This window comes from Meriones unguiculatus, chromosome 9 (genome assembly GCF_030254825.1).
Source record: "Meriones unguiculatus strain TT.TT164.6M chromosome 9, Bangor_MerUng_6.1, whole genome shotgun sequence".
Taxonomy (NCBI): Eukaryota; Metazoa; Chordata; class Mammalia; order Rodentia; family Muridae; genus Meriones; species Meriones unguiculatus.
This window is the reverse complement of record NC_083357.1, coordinates 41,507,393-41,535,317: the sequence shown is the minus strand read 5'-3', so window position 1 is coordinate 41,535,317 and position 27,925 is coordinate 41,507,393. Positions and strand designations below refer to the sequence as shown.

General features: G+C 43.9%; 1 protein-coding gene across 4 annotated transcripts in view; it reads right to left on the bottom strand.

The window, feature by feature from the left end:
• Nucleotides 1-3,654: 3,654 nt before the first annotated feature.
• Nucleotides 3,655-27,925, bottom strand: part of Tnfrsf19 (TNF receptor superfamily member 19) — an 86,162-nt gene continuing 61,891 nt past the window's right edge. For 3 of the 4 annotated variants that reach the window (XM_060391080.1, XM_060391082.1, XM_060391081.1), the window contains exons 6-10: nt 14,004-14,168; nt 12,879-13,004; nt 11,357-11,459; nt 10,015-10,411; nt 6,254-9,031 (exon numbers count right to left, since the gene is read on the bottom strand). In XM_060391080.1, coding sequence (XP_060247063.1) covers nt 8,963-9,031; nt 10,015-10,411; nt 11,357-11,459; nt 12,879-13,004; nt 14,004-14,168 — 860 coding nt within the window. In that variant the 3' untranslated portion in view covers nt 6,254-8,962. The other variant, XM_021650141.2, reaches the window with a different exon arrangement.

Below are 27,925 nucleotides of genomic sequence, written 5' to 3'. Positions count from 1 at the left end.
CCACAAAATGACCATAACAATGAATGGCTGTGACCTTCATAACTACTTGTGTGGCATTAAATAAGATCTTGTGACCTCACAAATGACATTCCTTCAAAATGATTGTGTGGTGACTTTCACAATGACACTTTGTAATCCTCCCAATGACTTGTGTGCCCTAACAATGACTGTGTGTGACCTTCATAGTGATTATTATATATCCTCACAATAAATTTGTCACCTTCACATTTTCTTTTGTGCCCTCTTATTTACTTTTTGTGCCCTTACCACCCTCGCTGTACCCTTCACAATAGCTTTGTATTATTACGACTCTGTGCCCTCACAAGGACTATGCATGCCCTCAGAATAACTTGCATGCCCTCCTATTTTTCCTCTGAGCCTTCACAATGACTACGTCTTCTCACTAGGACTCTACTTGACTTTCACAATTACTCTGTGTCTCTTGCTATGACTTGTGTGTCCTTGTGGTCACTGTGGTGATTTTACAGTGACTCTGTGTGCCCTCATGGTGATAGTTTTTTTGTGAATCTGTGTTCTCCCCATAACGACTCTGTGTGCTTCCACAAAGACTGTGGACTGTGACCTCAACAATGGCTTTGTGTCTGCTCATAAAGACTTGGTGTTCCTTCACAGTGATGCTGTGTGACCTTCACACTGGCACTTTGTGATTGTCACAATGACTTAGTGTGATCTTCACAATGACTTCTTGTGTCCTTGTAATAACTTCTGTGCCATCATAATGAGTCTGTGTGCCCACACAATGGTTTTGTGTATTCTCACAGAGACACAGGGTGACCTTCACAATGACACTTTATGACGCTCACAATGACTTTGTGTGTCTCCACGATAACTTTGTGTTCCTTCATAAAGGCTGTGTGGTCTTCTGAATGACTCCTGTGACTCTCACCATGACTAGTGTACCCTCCTACTGAGCCTTTGTAACATATACATTGATTCTTTGTGGCACAACAATGGCTCTGTGACATCATAGCGATGCATGGTGATGCTCACAGTGATGTTACATGCTTTCAGAATGATTTATGCAACCTCAGAATGAGTACGTTTAGCCTCACAGTGAAGCTGTGTGACCTTCCCAATGAGTATAGTGGCCTTCATGAATACTATTTATAACCCTTAAAATGTCATTGTGTTCCCTCACAATGAATCACTGTGACCTTCACAAAAACATTGTGTGTCCTCACGATGAGAGACCAAAAGATTAAAAATCAGCTATTAATTAAGGACTGAACTAGGTGGGTGGAGAAGTCCAGTAATGCCCTGAGGGGAAGGACTGCCTTACTGCATTCTTTCCCCACTCACTAAAGATACAGTTGCTAGGAAACTGGCCTATCCCCCTAGGGAGGGACACCAGGTCATTATGGTCTGGGGACCTTCCTATAGCCAATCAATTCAAAATGTAGCATTTTGACCAACAGATGCTTGCCAGGCAGGAATCGCCTCTGCCTTGGGCATGCTGGGATGGACCAGAATCTTTAAATCACCCAACTAACCTGGGCGCGGGGCTCTCGGCTCCCACCACTTCAGCAGTGGGGGGTGTGGGCCCAAGCTGCAGCTTGTAATTTACAATAAAAAGAACCTCATGTATTTACAGCGGAGTCTGTTTATTCCTGGATTTGGGGTTCGTGAACTGTGCAGAACAACGATGACTTTGTGTGGCACTCGCAGTGACTCTGGGCAACTCGCATTGTTTTTGGGCCCTCATGTTTCTGTATGAACTCACAATGAATTTGTATGGCCTCACAGTGACTCTTTGTACCCTCACAATGAAATCAATAAAATATGAGGCCTTATAATGACTATGTTTGACCCTCACAATGACAGTGACGTGTGCTGTCACAGAGTTTGGGTGCTCTCACCATGATTTTGTCTGCCCTTCACAGTGACTATATGTAACCATCACATAACTCTCTGCGACTGTAACGACACTCTGTCCTCACAAAGACATTGTATGCTTTCACAATGATCATGAGACCCTCATAATGACTTTGTGCTATCACAAAGTTTGCGTGACCTTCACAATGACATCATGTACCCTCACAGTGACTTATGTGCTCTCATAATGACTCTCACAAGGACTATGTGTGGTCTCACAGTAACTCTGCATAACCTTAATGACACTGTTATTCTCTCACAAGGGGCTGTGTCATCATAGTGTCTTGTGCAACAGCTTTGTGTGAGGTGCACAATGACTGTGATGCTCACAAAGATTTTATGTACCTTCACAATGGCTATGTGTGACTTCAGATGAGTGTGTGCATCCTTACAATGACATTTTGTGTTCTTTCATAAAGACTGTTATCTTTTCAACTTTGTTTACCATCACAATGACACTGTGTGACCTTCACAAAGAATTTTTGTGATCTCACAATGAGTTGTGGGCCCTCAAAAATTACATGAGACTGTGTAGCCTCATAATGAATCTGTGCTCTCACAATGACTCTGTGAATTTCATCATGATGTTGTATACCGTTGTAACTTATAAAATACCTTAATTACATATATAATTATATGACTTATATATTTTACAGTGACTGTGTGACCCTGACAATGACTCTGGCTACACAGGGACTGTGTGACTTCACAATGCTCTCATGTGCAGGGACTGTGTGACTTCACAATGCTCTCGTGTGCCCTCGTAATGAGTTCACGTGCCCTTCCGGTGATTATATCTGACTTTTGCAATGACTGTTTAATTATTCCAACATCTCTGTATGACCTTGACAATGGCTCTGTGTACCTTCAAATGAATCTTTGTGTTCTCACAATGGTGTGACCTTCACAATGACTGCATGACCTCTACAATGACTCTGTGACCTTCACAATGACTCGGTATGATCCAAGCAGTGACTTTGTGTGCCTTCACAATGACTTTGTGTAATCTTTACAATGACTCTGTGTTCTCTCACCATGATTCTGTGTGACCTAATAAGGGCTCTATGAACTCACAATCACTTGTATGTCCTCACAAATGACTTTGTGTGCCATCACAATGACTCCATATGACCTTCAAAATGATGTGTGAACTTCAGGACATTGAATATCCTCTCAATGACTTTTGAACCTTCACAATGACTATGTGTGATGTCATTTGTATACACTCAAAATTATATATGACTCAATTATTAATAACTTCACAATTACCATGTCAATAACTTTTCGTGCCCTCACAGTGCCTGTGTGTCCTTCACAATAGTTTTGCATATCCTCACAATGACTTGGGATGTGACTTTCAGAATGACTTTTTATGGCCTCTCAATGATTTTTGTGTGTCCTCACCATCATTTGTTTCCCCTCCAAATGACTATGTGGCCTCATAGGACTAGGTAACCTTCACAATGACTTTGTGTGCCCTCAAAATGACTCTGTGTGACCTTCATCATGATGCTGGGTACCCTTACAAAGACTTCTGTGGACTCTTTGCCTTCACAATCACTGTGTGTGGCCTTTACAATGATTCAGCCTTCACAATGACTTCTGTGACCATCACAGTGATCTCTGTGCCCTCACAATGACTCTGTGTCCCCCACAATAGTTCTGTGTGCTGTCACAGTGACTTGTGTGCCACTCTCCATCATTTATGACACACACATGAATTGTTGAAGCAAGTGAAATAGAACCACAACTACAAAACCATTTTGACTTGACATGTAACTAAAAATAAGGAGTATCAATTTTATTCACAAGTTTTAAAAAGCATTAAAAAGGGTTCACATCGGAAAATGATAACTTACAATTTATAAGTTCTAGTATGTAAAACAGTCATGATGAAATCTAAGCTGATACAAACTATCTTAAAAGCGGTGATTGTTTCTCTTTCCTTTTCTGTTTTCTTCTAACACAAACAGCAGTGCCTATACTAAGAAACAGCAGCAGTAACTCTTTAAAGTAGAAAACCCCAAAATTCAAAATATATTCCGTATTATTCAAAATAGAAAACACATGACTTGACCTAACTGATTCAAAACTCCTTGCCTTCATCTTGTCCTGGCTTCTGCCATGTGGAAGGGGAGGTCGATGGCCCTATGTCAAGATGCCTCTCTGTACAAGTGTCTGACATCAGCATGCCAGCTCCTATGTAAACAGCCTTGTAAGATGCTCCAATAATGTGAAGTGCAGGTTGCGTTTTCCCCTCTTGTTTACAGTGAGCATAAAATGTAAAAACACTGTTGCATGTTTCTAGAGTGGCTGGTGCGAGCATATCTCCTTTTTGATGATGATCCAGAATCTTCTAAGTGCTGTATCAAATGAAATCAATTTTTAACCCTCAGCATTTCTCTTCTGATTGAAAGTGATATTTTGGGATTTGGGGCCAAAGTCTCTCTTCCATCAGTCTGGCTTTCCCCAGCTGTGTCTTTGAAGTCCATCAGGGCTTGGCATGTGGAAAATATATTCAGGTTACACAAAGGAACACAACCCTGCTGGCTTTGATCATCCCTCTGTCATAACAGAGATGATTAGGTTGCAAACAATGGCACACACATGTGCATTATGAGGAGGCCATTCAGGGGAGCTCAGCTTGCATCCTCATGGAAATCTGCTGGTTAAATCCTAAATGTTTATGATTTTCCTAAAGCCAATTCTCATAAGGGCTGGGGACACAGAAACAAAAATGTCAATCAGTTATGACTGGGCACCGTGGACATGAAAGCAGATGTGAGCTACCATGGGACACTATGGTAGTGTTCTTCCTATCGCTGGTAAAAGAGCAGACATCATGAGAAGCAACAGATACAGACAAGCCAGAAGATACACATCAAAAGCTATAATTATGGCTAGAAAGAGGCCACAGGGAGAGGGCTCATTAAATCTATCCATGTCTTACAAAGAGAGAAAACCATGGGCAGAAACAGAAGATAAAAAACATCTAGGAAGACAGTATCTCAATCTTTGGTTTTAGTGTCAGGGAAGAGAGCCCAATTTAAGCAGGGCAGCTTCCGGTGAATTCAATCACACTTATGTCACAGGTCTAGATATTTTTTAGAGTGTAAATGTAACAGAGCAACAACAAAGGGTCAAAAGGCAGAGGTCAAATCTGATTATGTAAATTCAAACCGGAAACCAAGTAAGTCCTGTCTAATGAAGCCACAGGGCAAACAATAAAGAGAAAATGAGCCCTCATTCTTCCTTAGCCTTAGCGACTGTTCTGGTAGGTAGATGCCCTCATGGGAGAAGATGGGCTACCTTACATAACACCCCTACATCAGAATGCTGTACTGCAAAGCCTTGGTTAGACTATATGGCACCAGGAAGCCTGTTCTCCCAAACTGTCTGCCAACCATGCTTTTCCACATCTGCTTCTAATATGCACTAGCTTCTCACTTAAGGCCCCTTCAGTAGCACACTCTGAAGCATTTTGTATAAATTCAGGTGCAGATCACAGATTACTATGTTTTTAAGTACCTCCTTCCTATATAAGAACTGGGGGCATTGTGAGCCCAGCACGGGGAGGGGGTGGGCATACCGAACACGTGCTTCCACTGTCACGGTCCTAACACACAGTCAGGCTTCAGGATGTGCATAGTAGTTGGTTATGATAGTAAAGTGATGCCCTCTTCCCTTCTATCCCCTTATTGCCACATCCCATAACCCAGGCTTCCTGTCCTGTCAACGCTGTTGCACATTCATGGGGAAAAGACCAAAAGTTGCTCATAATGAATAGGCTAGTTGACTTCACCAAACCACGATTGAGGCAGGGCTACGGAGCCCCTTCAGCCCACTGCTGTATACCAACCTGCTGATGGGAGAGTGACTTTCTTCAACAGAACCCCCAGAGCTCTGCTTAAAGTCCAAGGAAGGGCTCCCCCAAGGCTTGTCATAGGATAAGGGATTACTTCGGAAAGAGAATGCCTATGAAAGTCTATACTCTGGGTCTTGTGAAACCACATTCACCATGGATGTAAGAAGGGGCCAGGCTAGGTACTCCTGTGCCCACAATCTTTCAGGCAGCATATTCCACCCATTGGTCCTTCAAATTGCCCTCAGATAAGGTTCCTGTTTAGGGGAGAAGCACAGGTCCCCAGGCCGCCAGCAGTCTTGTTGAGGTTTCGGCTTACAGCTGGTCAGGCTCAGAAGCAACTGGTTGAAAGGCTGGAAATGCTGCCAGTTTGGTTCAGATTTATTTTTGCTTCCAGAAACCACAGACAGTCAAGAGTACTCAGTCTGTAAGCCCCAACAGAGGTGTGTCCAGACCCACACCTCCACTTCAGGAAGGTGGTCTTCAGGCATCCTAAAACAGCAACAGAGGGAAAGCTTGGAAAATTGTGTCTTCTAAGTTAAAGCTGTGACATGGTCATCCTAAAACTGACTGCACACAGCTACTAAGAGTAGTATCCATATTCAAGCATCCCATACCATGTCTTCCGAGAAGCAATGAAAGATTTGTAACAGCACAATTACCAGTATGGGCTGACTAACTGAAAGATGACAACATAACCCATAATAATCACGATGACTTAAAAAAACAAAACAAAACAACCAATTCTTTTGTTCATCACCCTCATTGGAACATTTGAAGGCACTGCTTCAGTGTGGGGCTTCCTAAAGCATTCTTAGGGAAGTCATTCAGGGCCTCCAGAAATGAAGGTGGACAGCGAACACCACCGCTCTGTCTGGCACCTCCATCACAGAACCTTGCTCTTCCACTCCTGGCAGAGGTCTGCAAAGAGTGAGGGAGCAGGATGGCTCTTTATGGTCTCCCTTGAATAGGCACAGTCTTCTTGAGATAATTATCCTCAGCAAGGTGCTGTATCACAGGAAGTATGGCCTCGCTTCAAAACGGGACCGGACATCAGCTAACTGAATGCTGTTGGGAGGGACTAGAACCTTGCTTTCATGCACAAGCCCCTGGCAATGTGGTCATCACTAATTTGCATTGGTAACTATGGTAAACATCTCTAGGTAAAGACATTCTCTAGAAATCAGAGGTTCTGAAGTCTGTCTGAACACTGGGAAATAATTTTTACCAAATATGGTGACTACCTGTTGCTAGGGTAACAAATATTTTGAACTCTACTGCAGGAAGCCAACTCTCTCACTTGATCATATGCAAAGAGCAGATCGGTAGATTGGAAAGCTGGGCGGTCCTCTCAGAGCTTTGCTAACCCTCTGCTCCTTCCTCTTGAGGTATGTATTTGTTTCCTTGTTTACTGTTTTGAGTGGGGAGTGTGGAATGCTTGTGCCATCGGTGCATGTGAAGAGCAGAGAACAACTGGCAGGTGTCGGCTCTCTCCTTCCGCTATGATGACTCCAAAGGATCAAACTCAGGTCATCAGGCGTGGCAGCCATCACCTTTTTTTTTTACCAGCTGAGCCATCTAACTGACATAGAAATCACTGTTGACATTAAATGATGTTTAAAAAAAAAATAACACCAAGGGGACCTGCAACGTAGCTCATGGGTAAGCACTGGTTGTGAATGGAGCTGGATCCCTGAAACCCAGCAAAAGTAGAGATCCCTGCAAAGTGTCTCCTGACACCTACATGTGCCTTCCTGTTCCAATGACAAAATAACATAAAATAAAATAAAGCTGCAAAACCACCAAGAAAGCTTTTCCTATAAGGAAGCAGGCTAGCTTCCTTCTCTCAACTATCTCAGCAACGGACACCCCACATCCCTCAGCTCTCTCTGTTCCCTTCTGCACAGATGGGCACAGGGAAAATGAGATTTGAACAGACTCATGGTGGCTAAAGGCGGCTCTCACACCTATGTATTCATCCTGAATTGGGAACATTGCCATCAGATCCTGGATGGTCTTAAAGCACCCACAAAAACACTAGAGTGTAAAAATACCGATCCAGGAAAAAGATTTACCATGCTTTGGAAATCACAGCCTTACACCAGGTGGGGCTGGGGCTGCTTCCCAGTTCCTTCCCGAATTCCAAATGAGCCCATGGTATGGAGCAAGCTACTGAGTCATGAACCTAAGGAATTGTTTTCTAACAGTAAGCTACCGAAATCAACGTCCTTTTTGTTTGATTTTATTGGATTATAAACAAACAAACAAACAGAGTCTTGCTATGTAGCCTACCATAGTGCCCAAATAAATATATACCCTAGGCTGATCTTGAACTCATGGTGATCCTCCTGAGTGATGAATTTTCCGTGTGTGCTACCTCCTTTGGTAGTATCAAATTCTTTATGAGAATGCATTGTCTACCTTGAAAAATGGGCCTGGTAAAAGGAAACATGAATTGCTTTTTAGAATGCACTGGTCAGAAAACAGCAAAATTAGCTGAGCTAAAGACCTGGCTGCCGCAAGCCTGTGAGGGGTCCTGCATGTGCAGAGACTTGGGTCTTACAGATTCAGTAAGTGTGCCTAAAGGGAACGTGCTTTTCAGAATCTAGAAGAGAGATGGGTACTTGTACGCCTGTAATCCCAGAACTCTGGGAGGCAGAGGCAGGCAGAGCTCTGTGAGTTTTAGGCCAGCCTGGACTACAAAGTGAGTCCAGAACAGCCAAGGCTACACAGAGAAACCCTATCCTGAAAACAAAAACAAAAGAACAGAATCTAGAAGGAAGTCTCTTAAAAGGAGCTCAAAATGTTAATTTTGTTTCTATTGGGGGGTGGTGACACGTAAATGGTTTACACTGTATCGATTCTTTTACTGAATTTAGAATACCTAAATTACCTATGAATTGTAAAATAGTGTATGTGAGATTTCACTATTAAGTTTTGTTGTGCAATCTGAAAGTCACATTTTCTTTCTGGATTTACTTTATGTATAATTATGACCTTCTTATAATTATTTGAGTTGAAAGTTTATCTTTATGTAGATGGTGATAATTATCTGAGCTGTCTTTCCTTATTGCCATTTGTGCTGGCTAGTTTGATCTCAACCTAACACAAGCTAGAGCCATTTAGGAAGACGGAACCTCAACTGTGAATCTCCACTGCCCCTCCCCCAACTCGACCTTCCTGTAGGTAAGCCTGTAGTGCAATTTCTTAGTTAATGATGTAAGAGGGTCCAGATAAGTATGGGCTATGCCATCTCCAGGCTGGTGGTCCTGGGCTCTATAAAAAAGCAGGCAGAGGAAACCATGAGTGTGAGAGCCAGAAAACAGCATTCCTACAAGGACCCTGCATCAGCTCCTGCCTCTAGGTCCCTGCCCTATTTGAGCTCCTGCTCTGATTGAGGAAAATCAATGGAGTGTGACCTGAGAGTTGTAAGACTAAATAAACTCTTTCCTCCCCAAGCTAATTTTGAAGATGGTGGGTCTGGCTTTCTCGTCACTTCTCCCCACTTCTCTCTCTCTGTGATAATTACAACATCTCTTGCTTCCATTTCCTCCCTCCAAAACTACTCATATTCCCTCTGTACCTCCTTCAAATTCATGGCCTCTTTTTTCTGTTATCACATTCACATATGTATTTGTATATAATCATAAACATAACCTGTTGAATCCATATCATGTTACTTGTATGTATGCTTTCAGGGCTGACTATTTGGCACTGGACAATTGGTGTGCTCTGCCCTAAGGAAGACCAGCTCTCCTGCCCCCAGCTTTCCTCAGTGGCCTATACCTCTCTGTGCAGGGTTGAGGCCCCATGGTTTAAAATCTTCCTGCCCCTCCTTGGCAATGTTCTCTAAGCCAGAGGTGTAGGAGTGTTTTGTAGATAGTTCTATATCACAGCAAGAGAAACCCTAAGACACCATTTTATATTAGAAACTAAGGAATGCTTGCAAACATGTTTTCTTGAGAGAGGGTCTTTGTCAGGAAGCTTTCCACACTAAGCAGTCAGATTTAAGAAGACAAGGCAGAGTGTCATGCCCTTTGTCCTCCCATAAAATGGTTTTGTTTGTTTAAAAAAAAAAACACTTGAAACTTATTTTAAAACATCTTCTGGTTTTTGTACATGAAATAATATATGAGGAATAATAAAATACAATTACCCTCATCTACCTCTCCAGATTTCAAAGTGGGAACAGGGTTTGGATCCCTCTAGTCTAGCATAGGCCACTGCCAAGCTCCCACTGAAACCCATCACTGTCTTACCTGGAAGGATGTGGGCGTGGCTAGGTCCAAGGTGTCACTGCCTTCCCAGCCTCCTTGTCTTGGAGTCCTTTGAGCATCCTTAGCTAGGGTCTGCTCCCAGACTATATCACCATTTCTAGGTGAGTCAATAGTTCCTGAGAAATTTCCAGAAGAATCTGGAACAGCTGCCCCAGATCCATCCTGACCACCAATGGAATCCAAAGATGCTGAGCTTTCATTTTCTGGATTGATGGAATTGACATCTTCTCCAGTGAGTTCAGGATAGGAGTCACAAAAGGAGCTGTCACCACGCAGAGGGCTCTGCATCAGAGGCCAGGCATCCGAAAACTCACCGCAGATGGAACGGGAAACAGAGCCGAAGAAAGCTGGCATTGTGTTCCCCAGTGAAGCTGCATTTCTGAACACACACCCAAAGGTTTGTAAGTACTATACAGTGACAAAACCACTACTACAGAAAAGCATTTCAGCTATAACTTTAATATGGCTGTAATACCAACATACTAGGAATTCCAGTGCTAACTGTTGTTTTAAAGTTGCCTCAGGGTGGCAACTGAAGCTACGCTGTTGACCTTAAAACTGTTTTTGTTTGTTTGTTTTTCATGAGACAGGGTTTCTCTCTCTGTAGCCTTGGTTGTCCTGGACTCACTTGGTGGACCAGACTGGCCTCAAACTCAGAGAGATCTGCCTGCCTCTGCCTCTCCGAGTGCTGGGATCACAGGTGTGCACCACTATACCCAGCCCTTAAAACTGGTTTTTACAACTATTTCTAATTACTATAACCATATCCAACCTCTACACTGCATTCTCTTAGTTCTTAACTGAGTTTTCTTGACTGTTGTTCTAGGCAGTGTGCCAGCAGTATGTGACAAGTGAGACATTACCCTTGAGATTGCAGAAACATCAGGAATAGAGGCTGGAGAGGCGGTTCAGCAGTTAAGTGCATACGCACACTGCTCTTACACACACTGAGCTCGGCTTCCAGCACCCACACTGGGAGACTCACAGCCACCTGTAACTCTAGTTCCAGGGGGTAGCTGACGCTTTTGGCTTCTGGGGGCACCTGTACTTGTATGCTCGTCCTTACACACAGAAACTCACACATACACCTTAACATCTTATAAAAATAGAGACATGTCACGAATGTAATACAAAAGTGAAGTGGGTTGGGAGGAGAGCACCAGAAGGCGGTATCAGGTATCAGGGGCCTCTCTCCTCTCAGGTTCCCAAAAGTCTTTGATGACGCTTACGCAGCAGGTCTCTCCAGGGTAACACAAAGCTGCTACATCAGGAGGCCACATATTTGCAAATGGCAATCTGACATTGTGGACTGGAAGGCAGTTACCTCTCCTGAAGGGCAGCTGTAGAATGCAGCCCACAGCCAAGTGCAGTGCGGGCAGAGCTGCGGGCCTCCTCACAGCACAAAGACGGAATCAGGTGAATGGGCCCTGAGGAAGGCAGAAAAGTGTGAGGCACGGGGCTTTTGTTCCTCTTGAACTTTCTCATTCACACCAGCTAAGCTTTGTTCCCTTTGGAAAGGTACTTTACTAGGTGGATATTTAGCAGAAGAAGGAATGCAAATGTCCAAAAGTCACACAAGTGCACATCGGTGTCAAGACTGAAGCAGGAGGATGGAGGACTTAGGTCAGCCTGGGCTGTATAATGAGACCTGTCAGGAAGGAGGAAAGGACCTGGGGACAAGAGTGAGACATTCTCATTCATTTTGTGACATGTGGGACTGAGATGGTCCATTTTGAAACATTCCCGAGAGACACTGGGTGATCCCAAGAGGCTGGTCTAAACAACCTGGAATATGAGTTACTTGAAGCAGTAGTGCCTAATAGATGACTCTGTACTCTCATAGGCATTACATGCAGATGAAACAGAAACTCAGGCCAACAGAGAGGGCTACTCAGCCAGACTGCCACCAGTTACTGCCAGCCACATGGGATTTATGTGCAGGAGGTCAGCTGGAATAGGTTAGAAAGTAGAAACTTCAAGTTGATGCTGAAGAGCTAGGGGCAGAGAAAGCCATGTCACCTTTGCTGTCTGGGTCAGAGGCACATCTCCACCAGCATCAAGTCTCCTTAATGGCTATTTCCAGCAACAAGCCAAGAGGCAGGCATGGCTGGACCCTGATAAGGACCTCCTTCTTCCGTCCTCCCAATGAAGTCATTGAAATCAGACACATTATTATTCAGTTTAAACTGGCCAGGTAACCAAGGTATGTTGGTTAGCTCTATGTTGATTTGACACAGGTAGAGTACTTTAAGAGGAAGGAGCCCCAGTTGTTAAAAAAAAAATGCCTCCATAAGCTGGGGCTGTGGGCAAGCCTGTGGGGCATTTCTTAATGCCCAGCCCATTGTGGGTAGTTCCATCCCTGGAGTGGTGGTCCTGGGTTCTATAAGAAAGCAGACAGAGCAAGCCATGAAGAGTACGCCAGTAGGCAGCACCTTTCCATGGCCTCTGCATCAGCTCCTGTCTCCAGGTTCTTTGAGTTTCTGTCTTGGCTTCCCTTGATGACTATGGAAGCCAAATAAACCCTTTCTTCCTGATCTGCTTTTGGTTGTGGTGTTTTGTCCCAGCAATAGCAACTCTGACTCGTGTACAAGGATGCTAGCCCCACCTCTACACATAGAACACAGTTCTATGGATCTTCCTGTTTTCTTAATACTGAAGAGATCTGAAGCACCCAAACCAAAGTGGTCAGAGGGGAGTAGTTGAGACAGGTCAGGCTATGACTGGAAAATCAGCCTGTGACCTGTTGTCACCCATTCCGAAGAATACGAGCTGTACTTGGCAATGCCTTGCTTTGCAGTCCCATTCTGCATGCCATGTGTACATCGGTTCTTCACAGCTCAACTCACCATAGGTCTGGGCTGAGTCCCGGTGACACTGACAACATGCTCTATGGGCACAGTGGCGGAGCCGAGGCTGGTCAAAACATGACAGCTCAGAGCCATTGTACTGAATGTCCTGTGACCTCAGGGACCCTAGAGGAGAGGAGAGAACCCCAGTCAACACTTCTCCATAAGAAGGGCACCACTCTTGCATTTGTATTCTTGAAGAGACAACAGCATTATCCAATATAACTCTTCTGTTTACCCCAAGACACTCACTGTAAACTGAAGACACGCAGTATGACAATCTTCCAAACATTAGTGCTTGGTCTAGAATAACTTAACCTGGACCATAATACTTCTGCTGGCCTACAGTGGGCAAACTCATCAATCAATACAAAGCCTATGTCATTACATACCCATACCCACACATATACATACACACACAAAACATTATTATTTATGTGTAAGGGTATTTTGCCTGCATGTATACCACATCCATGCCTGATGCTCATGAAGGTCAGAAAAGGGCATCAGTTTCCCTGGGGCTGGACTTGCAGATACTGTAAGCTGCTGTGTGGTGCTGGAAACTGAATCTTCCTGTAGAAGAGCAGCCAGGTCTCTTAACCACCAAGGCACCTCTCCAGCTTCCAACCCCCACAGTTCTGTGTGTGCTGGGAATTAAAGCGCAGGGCCTTGCACATGTTAGGCAAGTGCTCTACCACTGAGCTACAGCCCAGCCTTCATCTACGCAATTTCTTGCATATGGGCTAAAGGTGAGATGGCTTTAGCCAGATAACAGAAGTTTAACAGATAAACTTCCGGACCACCATGGCATTGAAAAGTTAAGCTGAATGATGGCAAGCTAGGGACTGTCTATTCTTATACAGAGGCACACAGCATTTAAAATAATTTGTGAAGAATGTAGGGTATAGATGATTTTTATTTTTGCAGCCTTGAGACTTCACAGCTGGGTCAGCATCCTTCTGAGGCCCTGAAACCCCTGAAAAAACCTGTCCTCCTGAGCCTTGTATCCTAAGTCGCTGGTGACGCTTGCCTTAGCCAGGCCTCTCTTGGACTTGTGCGACAATGCTAACACGCTCACGTCACAGTAAGCCGGGGGTGGGGGTGGGGTGGGGGTGAGAGGCTTACAGCTGGGCTTCTTCTCCATGAACTGCCTCTTGCAGTAGATGACACACAGGATGAGCAGGGCCAGCAGCACGGTGGCCAGAGCACTGCAGATGACGGCAGCCAGGGCCGTATCCCGAGGGCTGGAGGCCGTGGACGAGATCTTCACGAGGTTCACCTTACTGGTACCTGAACAGCAACAGGAACAGGTCAGGACAGTCTCCGCAAGCCAGGACTCGAAATGCTTCCAGGCATATCCAACCTTATCTTACTGTGACACACTGTTGTCACCCCTCAAGTTCACATTCCAGAACTGTGTAATCCAATTACTACACAAGTTTATGGTTTTTTGTTTTGTTTTGTTTTTTGTTGGACTGCATTCATAGCTATTCTCGGCTGTGCCCGGCATGTGGGTTGCAAGTGGACACACCAGGCTCATAGGGCCCTAGGGCCCATGGTTACTAGCTATCTCCATGGCTGTGAGGTACCTTGGAGCTCAAACAGGGCCAGACTGGCTCCTCATTGCAACTGTTCCCACCTCTCCTAAAAGAAAAGCCAATTCTCCGATTCAAGGGCTAATCTGGACTATCAACTTGGCTGAATTTAGAAACACCTAGGGCATTAGTGAGTTACACCCTGGGTTTGCCTGTGGGGTGTCTGCAGAAACTGAGGAAGACCCATCCCAACTGCAAGCAATACCATCCCACGTTCTGGGGTCTAGGCGAAAGCTGGTTGGGCAGCAGCATCCCTTTCTCGTCCCGATTCACTGAAATGTGAACAAGCAGCCTCACGCTGCCACTGGGTAGGTGGGAAGGGCTGGTCCCACTGCCATGCCCTTCATACCCTGATGGACAGTAACCCTGCCATGAACCCAAATATGCACTTCTTCCCTTAAGCTGCTTCTTGTCAGGCACTGGGCCACAGCAATGAGTAGTGGTTACTGAGTCTCCCAAATCTTCCCTACCTGTCAGTTGTGTCTGCCTGTTCTTCCCATAGTGCCACGCAGACTCCTCCCTCAGCTGTCATTTGCTGGGTCAATGCTGTTCGCCAAACTCAAGTTGCAATAGCAATACCCAGGGTTTCACCCCCTACCCCTGCTTTCTTTTCCTCCATGACACAACTGTCACCCAACGTTTGGATCATGATTGTGCTCCTGACTGCAGTTGGGCTGGCTTGGCAAGAGGCTACACTTCCAGCCTCCTTTGCAGCTAGGCGTGACAGTGTCTAGGGTCAAGTTACTGGGGAGGTGGACAGTTGGAGATACGTGGATCATCTCAATTCATGGACAAATCATTTCTCCAGGCCTCCCCTCTACTGTGACATGTGAACTGTAAGTAGCAAAGCGAGAGACCCAACAGGGTGAGGCTTATCAGCAAGGCTGGCCCAGTACCAGGGTGGGAAGTTGTCCTGCAAATTCACCCAGGAGGGTGCTCCCCAGGTACAACTGGATGGGCGGTCACAAAACTTCTGTTTTACTTTGGCAGAAATAGTTTTTTGAATCTTCTCATTACAGCAGGTTGGTTCTTCCCCTAGCTAGTTACATCCCTTACACAGGGCAATGTGTCCTGTTAAGCCTGTTTACTCTTTATTTATAATAGCTCCAAGGGATTCGGGCACACAGTTGCTTCTTGATAAACAGTGGGGTAAAGGAGTGTTTGCAGAAAAAACTCCAGACGCTAAGTACTCCACAGCATTGGTTCAATGGGAATTTGTCAGTCCATTGACTGACTGAGGACTTTACTGAGAACCTCCTGTCCTGCCCTTGGCTGCATGGCTGATGGCAGTGCAGACGGAAACATCTTGGGTAAAGAGCAGCTTTGTTTACAGCCACTGCTGTGTGCAGTCTTGCTGAGACTAGGGAGAGAGAGAGCATAGGACTCCTTGGCTTGGTCAGTATGCAAACCCTGAAGATCATGTTCTCATCCTCAGAACGAACACCCAACAAATGATCAACCTTTCCTTGTAACAACTCATGAAGCCATCCCAGGGGCATGCCAAATTTGATCCTAACTAATAACACACAGAAAATGACAGCTGATACACAACAAATGTCCAGAAGTCATGCCCTCCATCTAATCAAAGCTAATCTTGTGCCAAGATGGTTGTTAAGGGACCCAATAAGCACTCGCACCATCCTATTCAAAAGAGACATGTTAATGTCTACTAATCCCTATCCTACCATACTAGGTGTGTGGGGGGAGGGGAGGAATAAAAGACAAGATCAACTACAGAGCTGCTAACAAGAGCCCATGTTCACCTTCTGCAAAGCATTACCCAAGTTATCATCAAGGCCATTATAGCTAGCAACACCTGTTTAACATCCTGGGCTAGGCCTCTCTATTTCCAAGTGTAATCATAATAATTCACAGTATGGGTTCTAAACTTAAGGAATCCATATGTATTTACATACATTTTTCCATGTAAATAGGCAGTAAGGTGTTGTGTATTTAATTCTAGGTTTGTCAGATACTTAAGCTTTTCCCCCTTTTCATGTGTATGTGGTGTGCATGCATGGGTTTTGTGCATGTCTGTGTATATATGTTCATACATTTGTGGGAACACTTACATGTCCATGTGTGTGTGCGAGCGTGCACACATGTGCATACATGTGCGTCCTGAGGGAGTCTTCCTGGGTTGCTCTCCAAGTTGTTCACAAAGAACTCCGGTCTTTCAGTTGAAGCCAGAGCTCACCCGCACAGCTGGTCTAGCCAGCCAGCTTGTTCCAGGGATCCTTTCTCACCTTTCCAGCATGGAACTGCAGGGGGCTGCAAAGTCCACCCAGCGTTTACATGGTTCTGGGGATCTGAACTCTGAGCCTCAAGCTTGCTGCTCTTTTGTAGACAGCATTTTAACTGCTGCTCCGTCTTCCCAGGCCCAACTTATGGGGACGTTTTTTACATCTTGTTAAATTCTTTGCAACCACTTAAAACAGATATGTAAACTGCAGTGTAAGGAATTATTGGCTCAAGTTTTGTACAAGAAGATAAATCTAGTTAATCAGTTAACATACATTATTGTTTGACCTAATAGCAAACACAAATAGGGCTTCTCAAGTTCAACTCACTTTATTCCTAGGAACAAAGAGGCTACTGAATTTTACTACAATGAGGAACAACACACAGCTTCTAGTATCGGTCCTAAAATGCTACTTTTAAAGTACGTGTTGCACGGTTAGGTTAGCGTTGACAGTACAGCGGGGAAGAACAAGTGACAGCTGAACTAATGATAGCTTTGGGACTGGGCTATCATTTTAGGCTCTCACTAATGATTTGTCTGTTCTCCAGGGAGTTAGGACATGAAGGTACTAAGCTGAGTTTGAACCGTGAGACAGTCCCCCTGGACCCTGAGCTCAATCAGAAGACATAGACAACTCAATTCATAGTTCTGGAATGTCAGTACCATTCAGACATCTTACAACATTTCTCGATATAGTATTTTGTCTGTTTTACTTTTAGGCTTGTTTGGAGTAAGCCACAATTCATTCCACTCCTTTTTGTGATTTTCCACCACTACTAACAACCAAAATCCAAACCAAATAAAAGCCTGATGATGAATTACTTCTAGCTGTGATCTTTAAGAATAATAAAAGCTGCCAGCAAACAGCCCCTTGCAGTTTCAGTAAGACAAGAGCAGCGCTCCAGAGCAAAGACTTTATCTTGTTCATCTAAACTTCAAAAAAAAAAAATTCACAATAACGTTCAGCACATGAAAACCAGATGTGCCACAGTTTGCCAGTGAGAAAAAGAGCTGGTTTTTTCATCCACTTCATACCATGCATTCTGACAACGAGGAATATATGCCTAAGTCACTCACATTTTCCTCATTCTAGACTTTGATCTTTATTTTTTAATAACTGATAGAAATATCATTTCAAAATAAGATTTTTGTGTTTCTTTTCTATCTATAGCTATATCTGTATTTTAGAAATTGATTTTTTTTCTGAAGGAAAGGGAAGGGTGATATAATTCTATTTTAATTAAAGCTGTGTAAAGATTTATTTTCTTTGCTTTAAATTTTTTCACCGCTACCTTCTTTCTCTTGTGTGTATGTGTCTGAACATGCATGCCATCATGCACACAGAGGTCAGAGGATAACTTTTGGGTAGAAGAGAACTACCTTCTCTTCTACCCTGTGGGCTCTTGAGAGGAGACTCAGAACTCCGCTCTCTAGGCACCGTCCCCCCCCCCCCCCGAGCCATCCCATTAGCCTTAGTTTTCTCATTGTAACAACATATGCACAACGCTGCAGCAGAGACACTGAGTGCATTCACCATGCTCTGTGGTGATCATGGCTAATTCCGGAGCATGCTCATTGCCTGCAGACCTCTGAACCAACCCCCCTCCTCAAGCAACCACTTCCTCACCCAGGTCTTGACAGGCTTTAAGCTGCTTCTGTAGCTGTGAAATTGACCACTCCATACGTTTCCACAGAAATGCAACTGTACAATGTTAGGTGGCAGTTGGGCCTGGCTTCTGTTACCTAATATTTTCAAGGCTCATTCACGGGGCAGATACATCAGAATTCCACTTCTTTTTAATGGCTGAATAATATTTCATTGAACTCGTATACCATATTTGGTCAATCCACTTATACGGTGATCTTTGTTTTAGCTACCTATTTTAAGGAATGCTGTTCTGAACACTCATATACAAGCTTTTTCAAAGTATTTTTAAACTTCCCATAAACATACATTGTAATTATTCCCCATCATCTCAAAACATTCATTACTGAAATTGTAATAATTAAGCTTATATGAATAAGCCAGTCAAAAACATTTCCTGAACATGAATGACAACAGGGGTTGTCAAAGCTGCTAGGGTAGAGTTAGCTCACGTAGGAATGTAATAATTTCTGTGGGGAATCTAGGTTCTAAAAAAAGAAGAATAGAAAGTACTTGACAATACTGGAATCAATAGTCTCCAGCAAGTATGGGGCAGTCACAAAGAAGGTGTCAACAAATCTGAAATGTCTGAAATCATGCAAAATATCTTCTAAACACAGTGAAATAAAATTAGAGATCACAGAAGAAAGAAAATAGGAAAATTCACAAATATTTGGTATGTTAACAACTATGTCTAAATAATCAACAAGTCATAAAAGAAATGGCAAGGAATTTAGAAAATAATTTGAGACAAATAAAAACACAATGTACCAAAATTTGTAGGATATGGCAAAAGTGGTAATAGTTATAGAAAGAAATGACTAAGGCTTAAAAATAAAAGATCTAAAATTTATAATCTAATCTTCTAGTCTAATATTTTGGAAATAAAGTAAGAACTAGAGCCAAGAGCAATGAAATAAATAGGCAGGGGGAAAAAGAAATCATTATCAACAACAACCAAAAACTAGTAGTTCTTTAAAAATATCTTCAAAATCAACAAACTTGAGATTGTCTGAGGAAAAGAGAGAACAAGTTAAAATTATTAAGATCAGAAAATGAAACCAAAAATGTTTACAAGAACAGCTGACATCAATGTGGGGAGGAAGCAGCCAAGGGTGTCTACTCTTACCATTTCTACCCAGCACAGTCTCTGGAGTTCCTGGCCAGAGGGATCAGCCATGAAAAATAAAACTAAGTAACTATCATCCAAACTGCAAGGAAAAATTAAAACCATCTGTTTCTAAATGATATGATCATATATGTAGAAAACCATAAGCATTAGTAAAAATGATTGGAAAGAACAAAAGAATTCAACAGGTTTGCAAGATACAAATAAATATGTAAAGTCAGTTATGCTTTAATGTTAGCAATGAATCAAAAAAGAAAATGAAGGCCAAGTCTTGGGGTGCTTGTCTTTAATCCCAGCACTTGGGACTAAGGGGCAGGTAGATCTCTGTGCTTTCGAGACCAGCCTGTTTGAAATAGAATGCTCCTGTTTAAAAACAAAACAAAACAAACAAATGGAAAGGAAGGAAGAGAGGAAGGAAGGGAAAAATGGAAAAGAAAGAAAAGGAAGAAAACAATTCTGTTTACGAAGTCATCAGAGAGACTGAAGCACTTAGAAACTCACAATCGCACTGCTCTCCTCACCAGCCCTTTAATGCTTTAGACACCAGACACCTGAAGCAGAGTCCCAATAGCCCCCGTATTTGTATGTTTATGAAAACCATAAAATACCATTAAAAAAACACAAAATAGGAAGACATTGGAAGACAGCCAACATTTGGAGATCGGGGAACTCGCTTCTGCTCAGGTGACCAGGTCACTCAGTACTACCAGATGTAACTGAAACCTGTTGCAGGAAGCTGCTGGGGGACGGGTGACTTGGTGCATCTGAACACAGGGGACAAAAATGGCATTTGGAAACATGTCAGAAAACTGATGTGGAAGTGTGTAATAAATAGTTATCACCATTCTGTATCCATAGGCAAAGGGTAAAAAAGAGCAGCTGTTTTTGTTAGAGCTAATGCATCAAGCACCACCAATGGCTTTTTAGATAAATTAGTATAGAAACAGCAAATGAATGAGCAAGTCGGATGGAGCAAACACTTCCTGAAAACTCATCTTAAATTTAGGTTCCTAGTACCTGGCTTTACTAACAAGGACAACTAGCAAATGTGTTAACCCCAAAAGATATGATGTCTGCAAGGCTCTGGGGGGCAGGGTGTGAAAATGCGGAGCACTGCTTTTTAATCAAGCTAAACATTTGCTTCTGAGGAAAGAGACAGAATTTTCTATCCTATTTAGAAGCTCCAACAGACACAAGCCAAAGTATCACGGCACCTCACAAACACGTATGGCAGTTATAAATTGGACAACGGCTAAAGAGATTTATCTGGAAGCTTCCCACATGTGGTATCAGCTGACCTTTCCTCCTTTAACCTTCCCACTTTCTGTGCCTTTAAATTTTCCTGGACTGTGCTGAATGCTTTAATTTGTTAAGGGCTTTGTAGCCACGTCTATGTTCAAACCTAATGTCTTTTTCTAGCTGTGTCGTCACCGGGAAATGATAACCTTGTGCCTCAATTTCCTTATCAATGAGTATCACTGGTTAGTAAGATTTTTTTGGCCCTGGAGGAACATTGCTCTTGGAGGATCACCATGTTTCCTGACACATAGCAACTCTCCATCAGGTCCACCATGCAGGCTCCTTAGTATTTAGAAATGACATTGTAGTTATTATGTCATTGGGGGTCTGAATCCCTTCAAACTCAACTGAAAGTACCCACATAGGCACTCACAGCTCACGCAAAGATGACATTATTTGAAGCAGAGCTATCCATTACAGCCTGGAGCTGATGGAATGGGCTACAGAGAATTGTTTACTCGTGGGTCCTCACATCCCCAAAGCACTGGAAAATTAAGAATCGAAACTAATAGCAGAAACAAAGCAACAGCGTCTCCTCTGAAGGTTGAATCTCCTTTCCTGTAAAGTACAGACACTAACACCAAAAACTTTACCAAAGTTATCCAGTGACATTAAGAAATACTTTGTAACAATTAGCAAAAATAATCAATCCTTAAAGGTTATCTGAATGGAAATGATAAAGCCACGGCTAATGAAGTCCTTCCAGAAGAAGTTCTTTGACAGGCAAACAAGAGCATTTGAACTTGTCTGTCAGTTACAGAGCTAGTTCAGACAAGCTCACTGAGGGCCACCTGCCAAATCTTTAAGGGAACTCTGATGGTGAACATTCTCATTCGAGGAAGGCAAGCTACAGACTCTACTGTGAAGGCTAATCTTCACTGTTGGCTTGACATGACGGAGAGTTACATGGGGCATTTACTTTCTTGGAATGTCTACGGAGAGGTTAAACTGAGGTAGAACAGCCCACCCTGAATATAGCCGTGCCATTCCACAGGCTGAGGTCTTGGATTTAACAAAAAGAGGAAGAAGAATTCATCTGTCTGTTTCCTAGGGCAGAAACAATGTAACCAGCGTCTTATGCCTTCTCCACTGATGGATGCTGGCTTGCTATCATCATGCTTTCCCTACTGATGGATGTGGGCTTTTCCATTTTAGTTACTTTTGCCAGGTATTTTGCTGTAGCAGCAAGAAAGCGATTGACATACTTACTTTTCCTGAAACACATACATCTTCAGAGAATCTGGTGTGAATGATAACAATACATGCGGGCACAATTTCTGTTTGAGATTCCTGACCTTTCCCAAACTATAAAGATGTATAATAAACAGAACAAACTGGAAGAGACTTTCCTCCCCTCGTTTCACTGAAGCCATGACCTGTACAGTTTACCCTAATGTTGTCCCTGTTACAGTGAACTACAACTTGATGTGTAAAAGGCTGCAACCTACTCTTGCATCAAGTGCTGAGTCTCAGCCAATCACAGAGGATTAGAGGTTTTGACAAGGGCTCGAACAAGACAGATAGAAGCTGGCACCCAGCAGACTGTCTCTATCTACACTTGTTAAAAATTTGTCTTTTAATGATTTAGACTGATTAACTACAAATGAATAGAAATATAAACATTAAGCAAAGACAGAAAGATTTAAATCACATGCAGAAATGCGATGAAAAGAAAAGGGATCCGGGTTGATGGGCATGAGCCTGAAAAAAAGGTGATGGAAAAAAAATCAGTGTCTCTCAATCAAGTGTCTATCCAGGTCTACTTCACTGTTCAAATGTGCAAAGGTAAGGCAGTAGAAAGGAGTGCATGATAGTTCTCTTTGTGGGCAAGTTAATTAGGTCATGAATGGGGACTGATGGAAAACACATAGAGAAAAGGTCTTGTTCAATCGCCTAGCCCACACAAGCATGTATGACTACAAAGATGGCTAACATATGAGGATCACAGCCAGCAGTGAGGGCAGTTTACTCAAGGCCTTCCTTCCTCCTCGACTTCTATTTCTAGCTGGAGAGAATCAGGCTGTCAGTCTAGGCTGACATTTTGGCAATCAAGAAGTTTGGTGAGAATAAGTTCAGAGGGGCGCAAGTCTCCTTGAGGGCATCAGGCCTGGGTTATGCAAGTCTCCTTGAGGGCGTCAGGCCTGGGTTATGCACTGTGAGGTTCTGCTGAGAGGGTCACCACATGAGGCTTTACGGTTACTCCCTGTGATGCATCTCTTTTCAAATGACTGAAGCTTTTATGACCAGATCACCCGGTCATTTGATAGGAGAGCTGACCCTTCTCCAGTGTCCAGTGGCCCTGACTGCGGAGCTGTCAATCACACAGCCACGTCTTTGACTCTCGGTAACTAGACAATAGTTGAATGCTTCCTGGATGCTTTGAGGAAACTGTACTAGCTCCAGAAACCACTGCAGCTGTGGCTGCTGCTGAAGCCATACCACAGCCCGGGAGGCCTTGTTCCATTCATGGCTGCTCTAGATACCCTATTAGAGCTACAGGAAGACTTCACATTAGCCAAGATAAGCCTCAATGACCTCATTCATCTTTTTGCGAATCTCAGGTCCAGGGCAAGGACTTCCCAGATGGCGCAGCCAAAAGCTGACTAGAAGCACATCCGAGGCTCACGATTGCTGGAATCAGAGAGCTGTGCACCAGGGCACTGTGCTGCTTCTGTCTGTACATTGATTTTCAAAAACCAAGTCTCTGCTTGGTGAGTGTAGGCATGGGTGTGCTTCTCTCCCCAGCCAAGACCACTGTTTTCCAAGCGGACCCCCTTTAGCTACAGGGCAGGCCTCCTTGGCAAGTATGAACACTCCTTTTTGAGACCACAGCACCTTGACCACTACTCACCTCTGCTCAGCAGCACATAAGTGGATTCACTGAGCGTAAAACACCAGCTACACCAACAAGTCATCTGACAGGATTTACCAGCCTCAACACAAAGCACTGTGCTCTGATCAATGCAGTTTTAGCCTTTTTTTTTTCTGAGCCCACCCCTCAAAAAAAATGAGAGTGTCATCATTTATTATGACTGCAGTGGTAAGTAGTTTACCTCTTAATTGCTGGAGGAACAAAAGTTTTTGTTGTTGTTATTGTTTTGTTTTTAGTATACTGCAAATCAAATCACTAAACCTCAGGAGTCTCCTTCATGCCCTCCTGCCATGGCCTTGGTTCCTGCTTTACCCTCTCCTCTCTCAAGTACATGCTCATAAACTCCTGCCTGACTAGACCCAGCACAGTCAGGAATCTGCTTCCTCAGCGAAGGCAGCTATGGGAGCCCGTCTGGTTCATACTAAATTTTACTGGCTTGGAAGCCACTTGGGAAATAGGCAGAAAGTGTGGCTTTTGAGGTCCACAATCTTTACGTTCTGCTCCTCACAATGGTGGCCCAGGTAGCAATTCAGAAGGGGGGAAGAGAAGAAGCTGTGATGTGAGTGTCCTTCCCCATGAGACCCGTGGTCGCTCACTCGAGAGCATCCGGCCCAGGATATCTGCTTACAAATCACCCTTGGCTCCACTGTCAGCAGCTAGCTTGACTTCGGATGTATTAGCACAAAACGTGATGGTTTCTACCTAGGAAACAGACACTCAGTACACTTCTAAGGGTCTGAGCTGTGGGGTTCTTGCTTCTTCTCAAGCGGACAAAAGAAAGTTCTAGATGGACAAGATAAAAGCCATCCTCTCTATTCTTCAGCATGCCTGCATCATATAGTCCACGTGTAGAGATGTTAGTGAGAGAACGCTAGAGGGAAACCAGTAGCCATGGGGGGAGGGGGAGAGCCAGACAGGGCAAGCATGATGACCAGAGGTCAGCATTTTTTTCATAGGGACTGAGGTGACGCAAAAGGCTTCGGCTCTCAGTGTCCAGGAAGGCTTGGCAGGTACTGTGAGAGATGAGATTCACAAGTGTAAGCAGGAGACGAGGACAGCACAGCAGAGGCCCAAGGCAGGGATGATGCTACTGGAAGACTGAAGCTTGGGAGAGTACAGACTTGACTCACTCTACACATTCTCTTTGCTTACAGATCATTTGGCTGAGGGGTATATTTCCCACAGGATTAGACTGATCAAATATTATCATACTTGTCTTTGAGGAGAAAGGAAAGAATAAAAGGAAGTCAGCAAGAGCTAAAGGCTGCAGGGGAGTGGCTGGCAGGGCAGGGAGGTTTTGAGGCCCCAAGTGATGACTGCATCCACTGGGGAGGTCTGAGGAGACTGTCCTGTGTCTTCAGAGAAAGTCCGGTCCTAACGATAGCGCTTTCTTTTAAATCCCATTTTAGCACTTGGTGGATGCCATTTGGTACTTTAATTAGCATAAATACTATAATTAACACTGAAAAATTATAAGCCACCAAACAGGGGGTTGATCGTCTGCAGCATTTCTTTTGCAAACACAATAAAGTTAAAAGATTTTTTTTTCCTGCTTTCAAGGATGTTTTGTTCTTTTTATTACCCCACCCACCTAAAAGTCTCCCAGTGTTTATTTGCCTGGAGAAACAATGAGGCCTTTAAACTCTGCACCTAGAAATAGAAAAGACACCATAAAAGAGAAACATATTATGATGGCTTTGAACATCTGTGGTGAGGGACAGGAAGCTCAAATAGGACCTCAAAGGGACAGAAGCAGGACTGCCATCTGGGAACTAAAACAAGGGAAACCGGGGCCATGCCCTCCCAGCTCTAAGTGTGCACGCTCTCCTTAACCCCTGGAGTGCCACACGCCACCACAGCATTGGAAAAGGCCATGAGGAAGCAGACACAGACAAACACACCGAAGCCCAAGCAATCCTCCTGGGTTCCTGAATTAATGAGGTGGGCAGGAAGAAAGAAGTAAACTGTGGAAATGTTCACATTTGATGACTCTTAAATTATTTATTTCCATAAGGAAAATAAGTGTTCGCCCATAATTTAAACTCTTTGACTGGGTCTCGAGGGGACAAAGAAATCTGGATTTACAGCGTCTCCTGCCGCTTCCCAATCCAGCAGAGCTGCTCCTGTCCTTACCTCATCTACATTTTAATACCCACAGGACTCAGGGGAAAGAGCAAAGGTGTTGGCATTAAGTTGGAAAGAGAGCCCTTCTCTTGAGTCCTAGGACTTGAAATGAACTTGAAAATTCAACCCACGTTTCATTATTGCTTGTGGCTTTTTGATCTCCACCTGGTACATACATGACAAAGTCGGGGAGCAAAAATTAAATCGTCTATCAGGAGTTAGGGCCAAGGCTCAAAATCAAGACTTCTTCAGAATGAGCATGGAATGCACTCATCTGAAAAGACATCACACAGGCACAGTTCTGCACCAGCCTTGGGACAAGCGAATGATGTAGGTATGTGAAAAGACAGGCTGCAGCAGAGATGAGAAAAGACTTCCCCTAGCTGTGTTTTTAGGCATTTACCTGCATCCTTAGAGCATAAAGCACAGAAAGCATTGACGGTGATGCTAGGTTACAGTATGGATGTAAAACCTCCTTAGCCCATCTGTGGTTTTTCCTGAGTATGGTGCTCAGCTTTAATTGTCAACCTGGCGAAGTCCAAAATCACCTGGGAAGGAAGTCTCACTGAGAACTGTCTCAATCAGGTTGGCCTGCGGCAGGCTCGTGAGGGCTTTCCTTAACTGGGTTGGAAGAGGTGAGGAGACTCAGACGGAAGGAAGCCTATTTCACAGGCTGGCTAGGCTGAACGAAAAAGAGAGATGCAGTGAGCATGGGCAAGCCTTCACCCATCGTTCTCTGCTCCTGGCTGTGGATGTAATAAGATGACTAGCTGTCTCAATTACCTGTCACTGTGACTCTCCAGGGTGATGGACTGAGTCCCAGAATTGTGAGCCAAATGAATCCTTCCTCCCTTGCTTTGGTCAAGGCATTTTTATCACAGCACCGCTGTACTAGCCACTTTTCTGTTGCTGGGATAAAACACCATGGCCAACGCAAGTTATAGTTTTGGCTTACAGTACCAGAGGGACAGAGGTCCATGATGGGGAAGCAGCAGGAGCAGGAAGTTGGGGCGTCACACCTCAACCACAAGCAGGAGGCAGAGAGGGCAAACCAGAAGTAGCTGAGGCTTTTGACTCTCGAAGCCTGCCCTCAGTGACATACTTCTTTTGGTAAGGTCCTACTACCTAACCCTCCCTAGACAGCACCATCAACTGAAAAACAAGTGCTGAATGCCTGAGACTATGGGGAACATTTCTCATTCAAGCCACCATGCCTAGGAAATAAAACACTGAATTTAGAAAAAAAAAAAGAAGTGTATCAGTCAAATATTGTTCTTGGTCATTTCCATTTGTGTGTGTGTGTGTGTGTGTGTCTCCCTTAGTGTCCTTGGGGGATCTGCTTCAGGACATATTTTGTCTTCTGGATTCCAAAATCCATGCTGTTCAAGTCTCTTCCTACAAAACAGGTAACATTTCATAGAACCACACACACCCTCCTGGAACATAAACCATACTCTATACGACCTGTAATGCCCAACACAGTGTAAAGGGTGGATAGTTATACGGTGCCATGACAGAAAGAAAATGTCTGTACAGAAACATAGAGGGATTTTTGTTGTTGTTGTTGTTTGTTTGTTTCACCAATTGGTTGAATCTGCAAATGTGAAATCCATAGATATGGAGGGCTGGCTATATAACTAAGATTATCATGTCCTTAGACTAAAACCAGTAATTAAATTAGCCAGATGACATTTGTTTAAGTTAAATTAATTAAGTTGCATTAATTAAATTATCAGTTCTTAAGAAATGAGCGGAAATCCTGTTCCTCAAACTGCATGCATTTACTGTACCAGCTGGACACGGTCTGCTTAATTAGGATACTAGGTCCCTGCTTCCTTGCTCGCTCCCCAGAAGGCTATCCCTGCCACTGCTATAGCTACAACTGCCAGCTCACAGCCAGCTCCAAATCACATGCCCCTCCACCTGCCACGCAAATCAGGATCCAGACTCTGCCGAGCAGGTTCTGCCTGCTGCAGGAAGGTCTCTGTCCTCAGGTCTCCTCATGTGGGCCTTCCTCCACACTTCACTGTCTCTATAAACCACTTTACATCCCCGTGTTCAAAAGGCAGCCCTTAAAGTGCACCCTGGGGTAAGCAGCCGCCCCTATCCATTTTAAAGAGCAGTCGGCCTTAAAGAGAAAC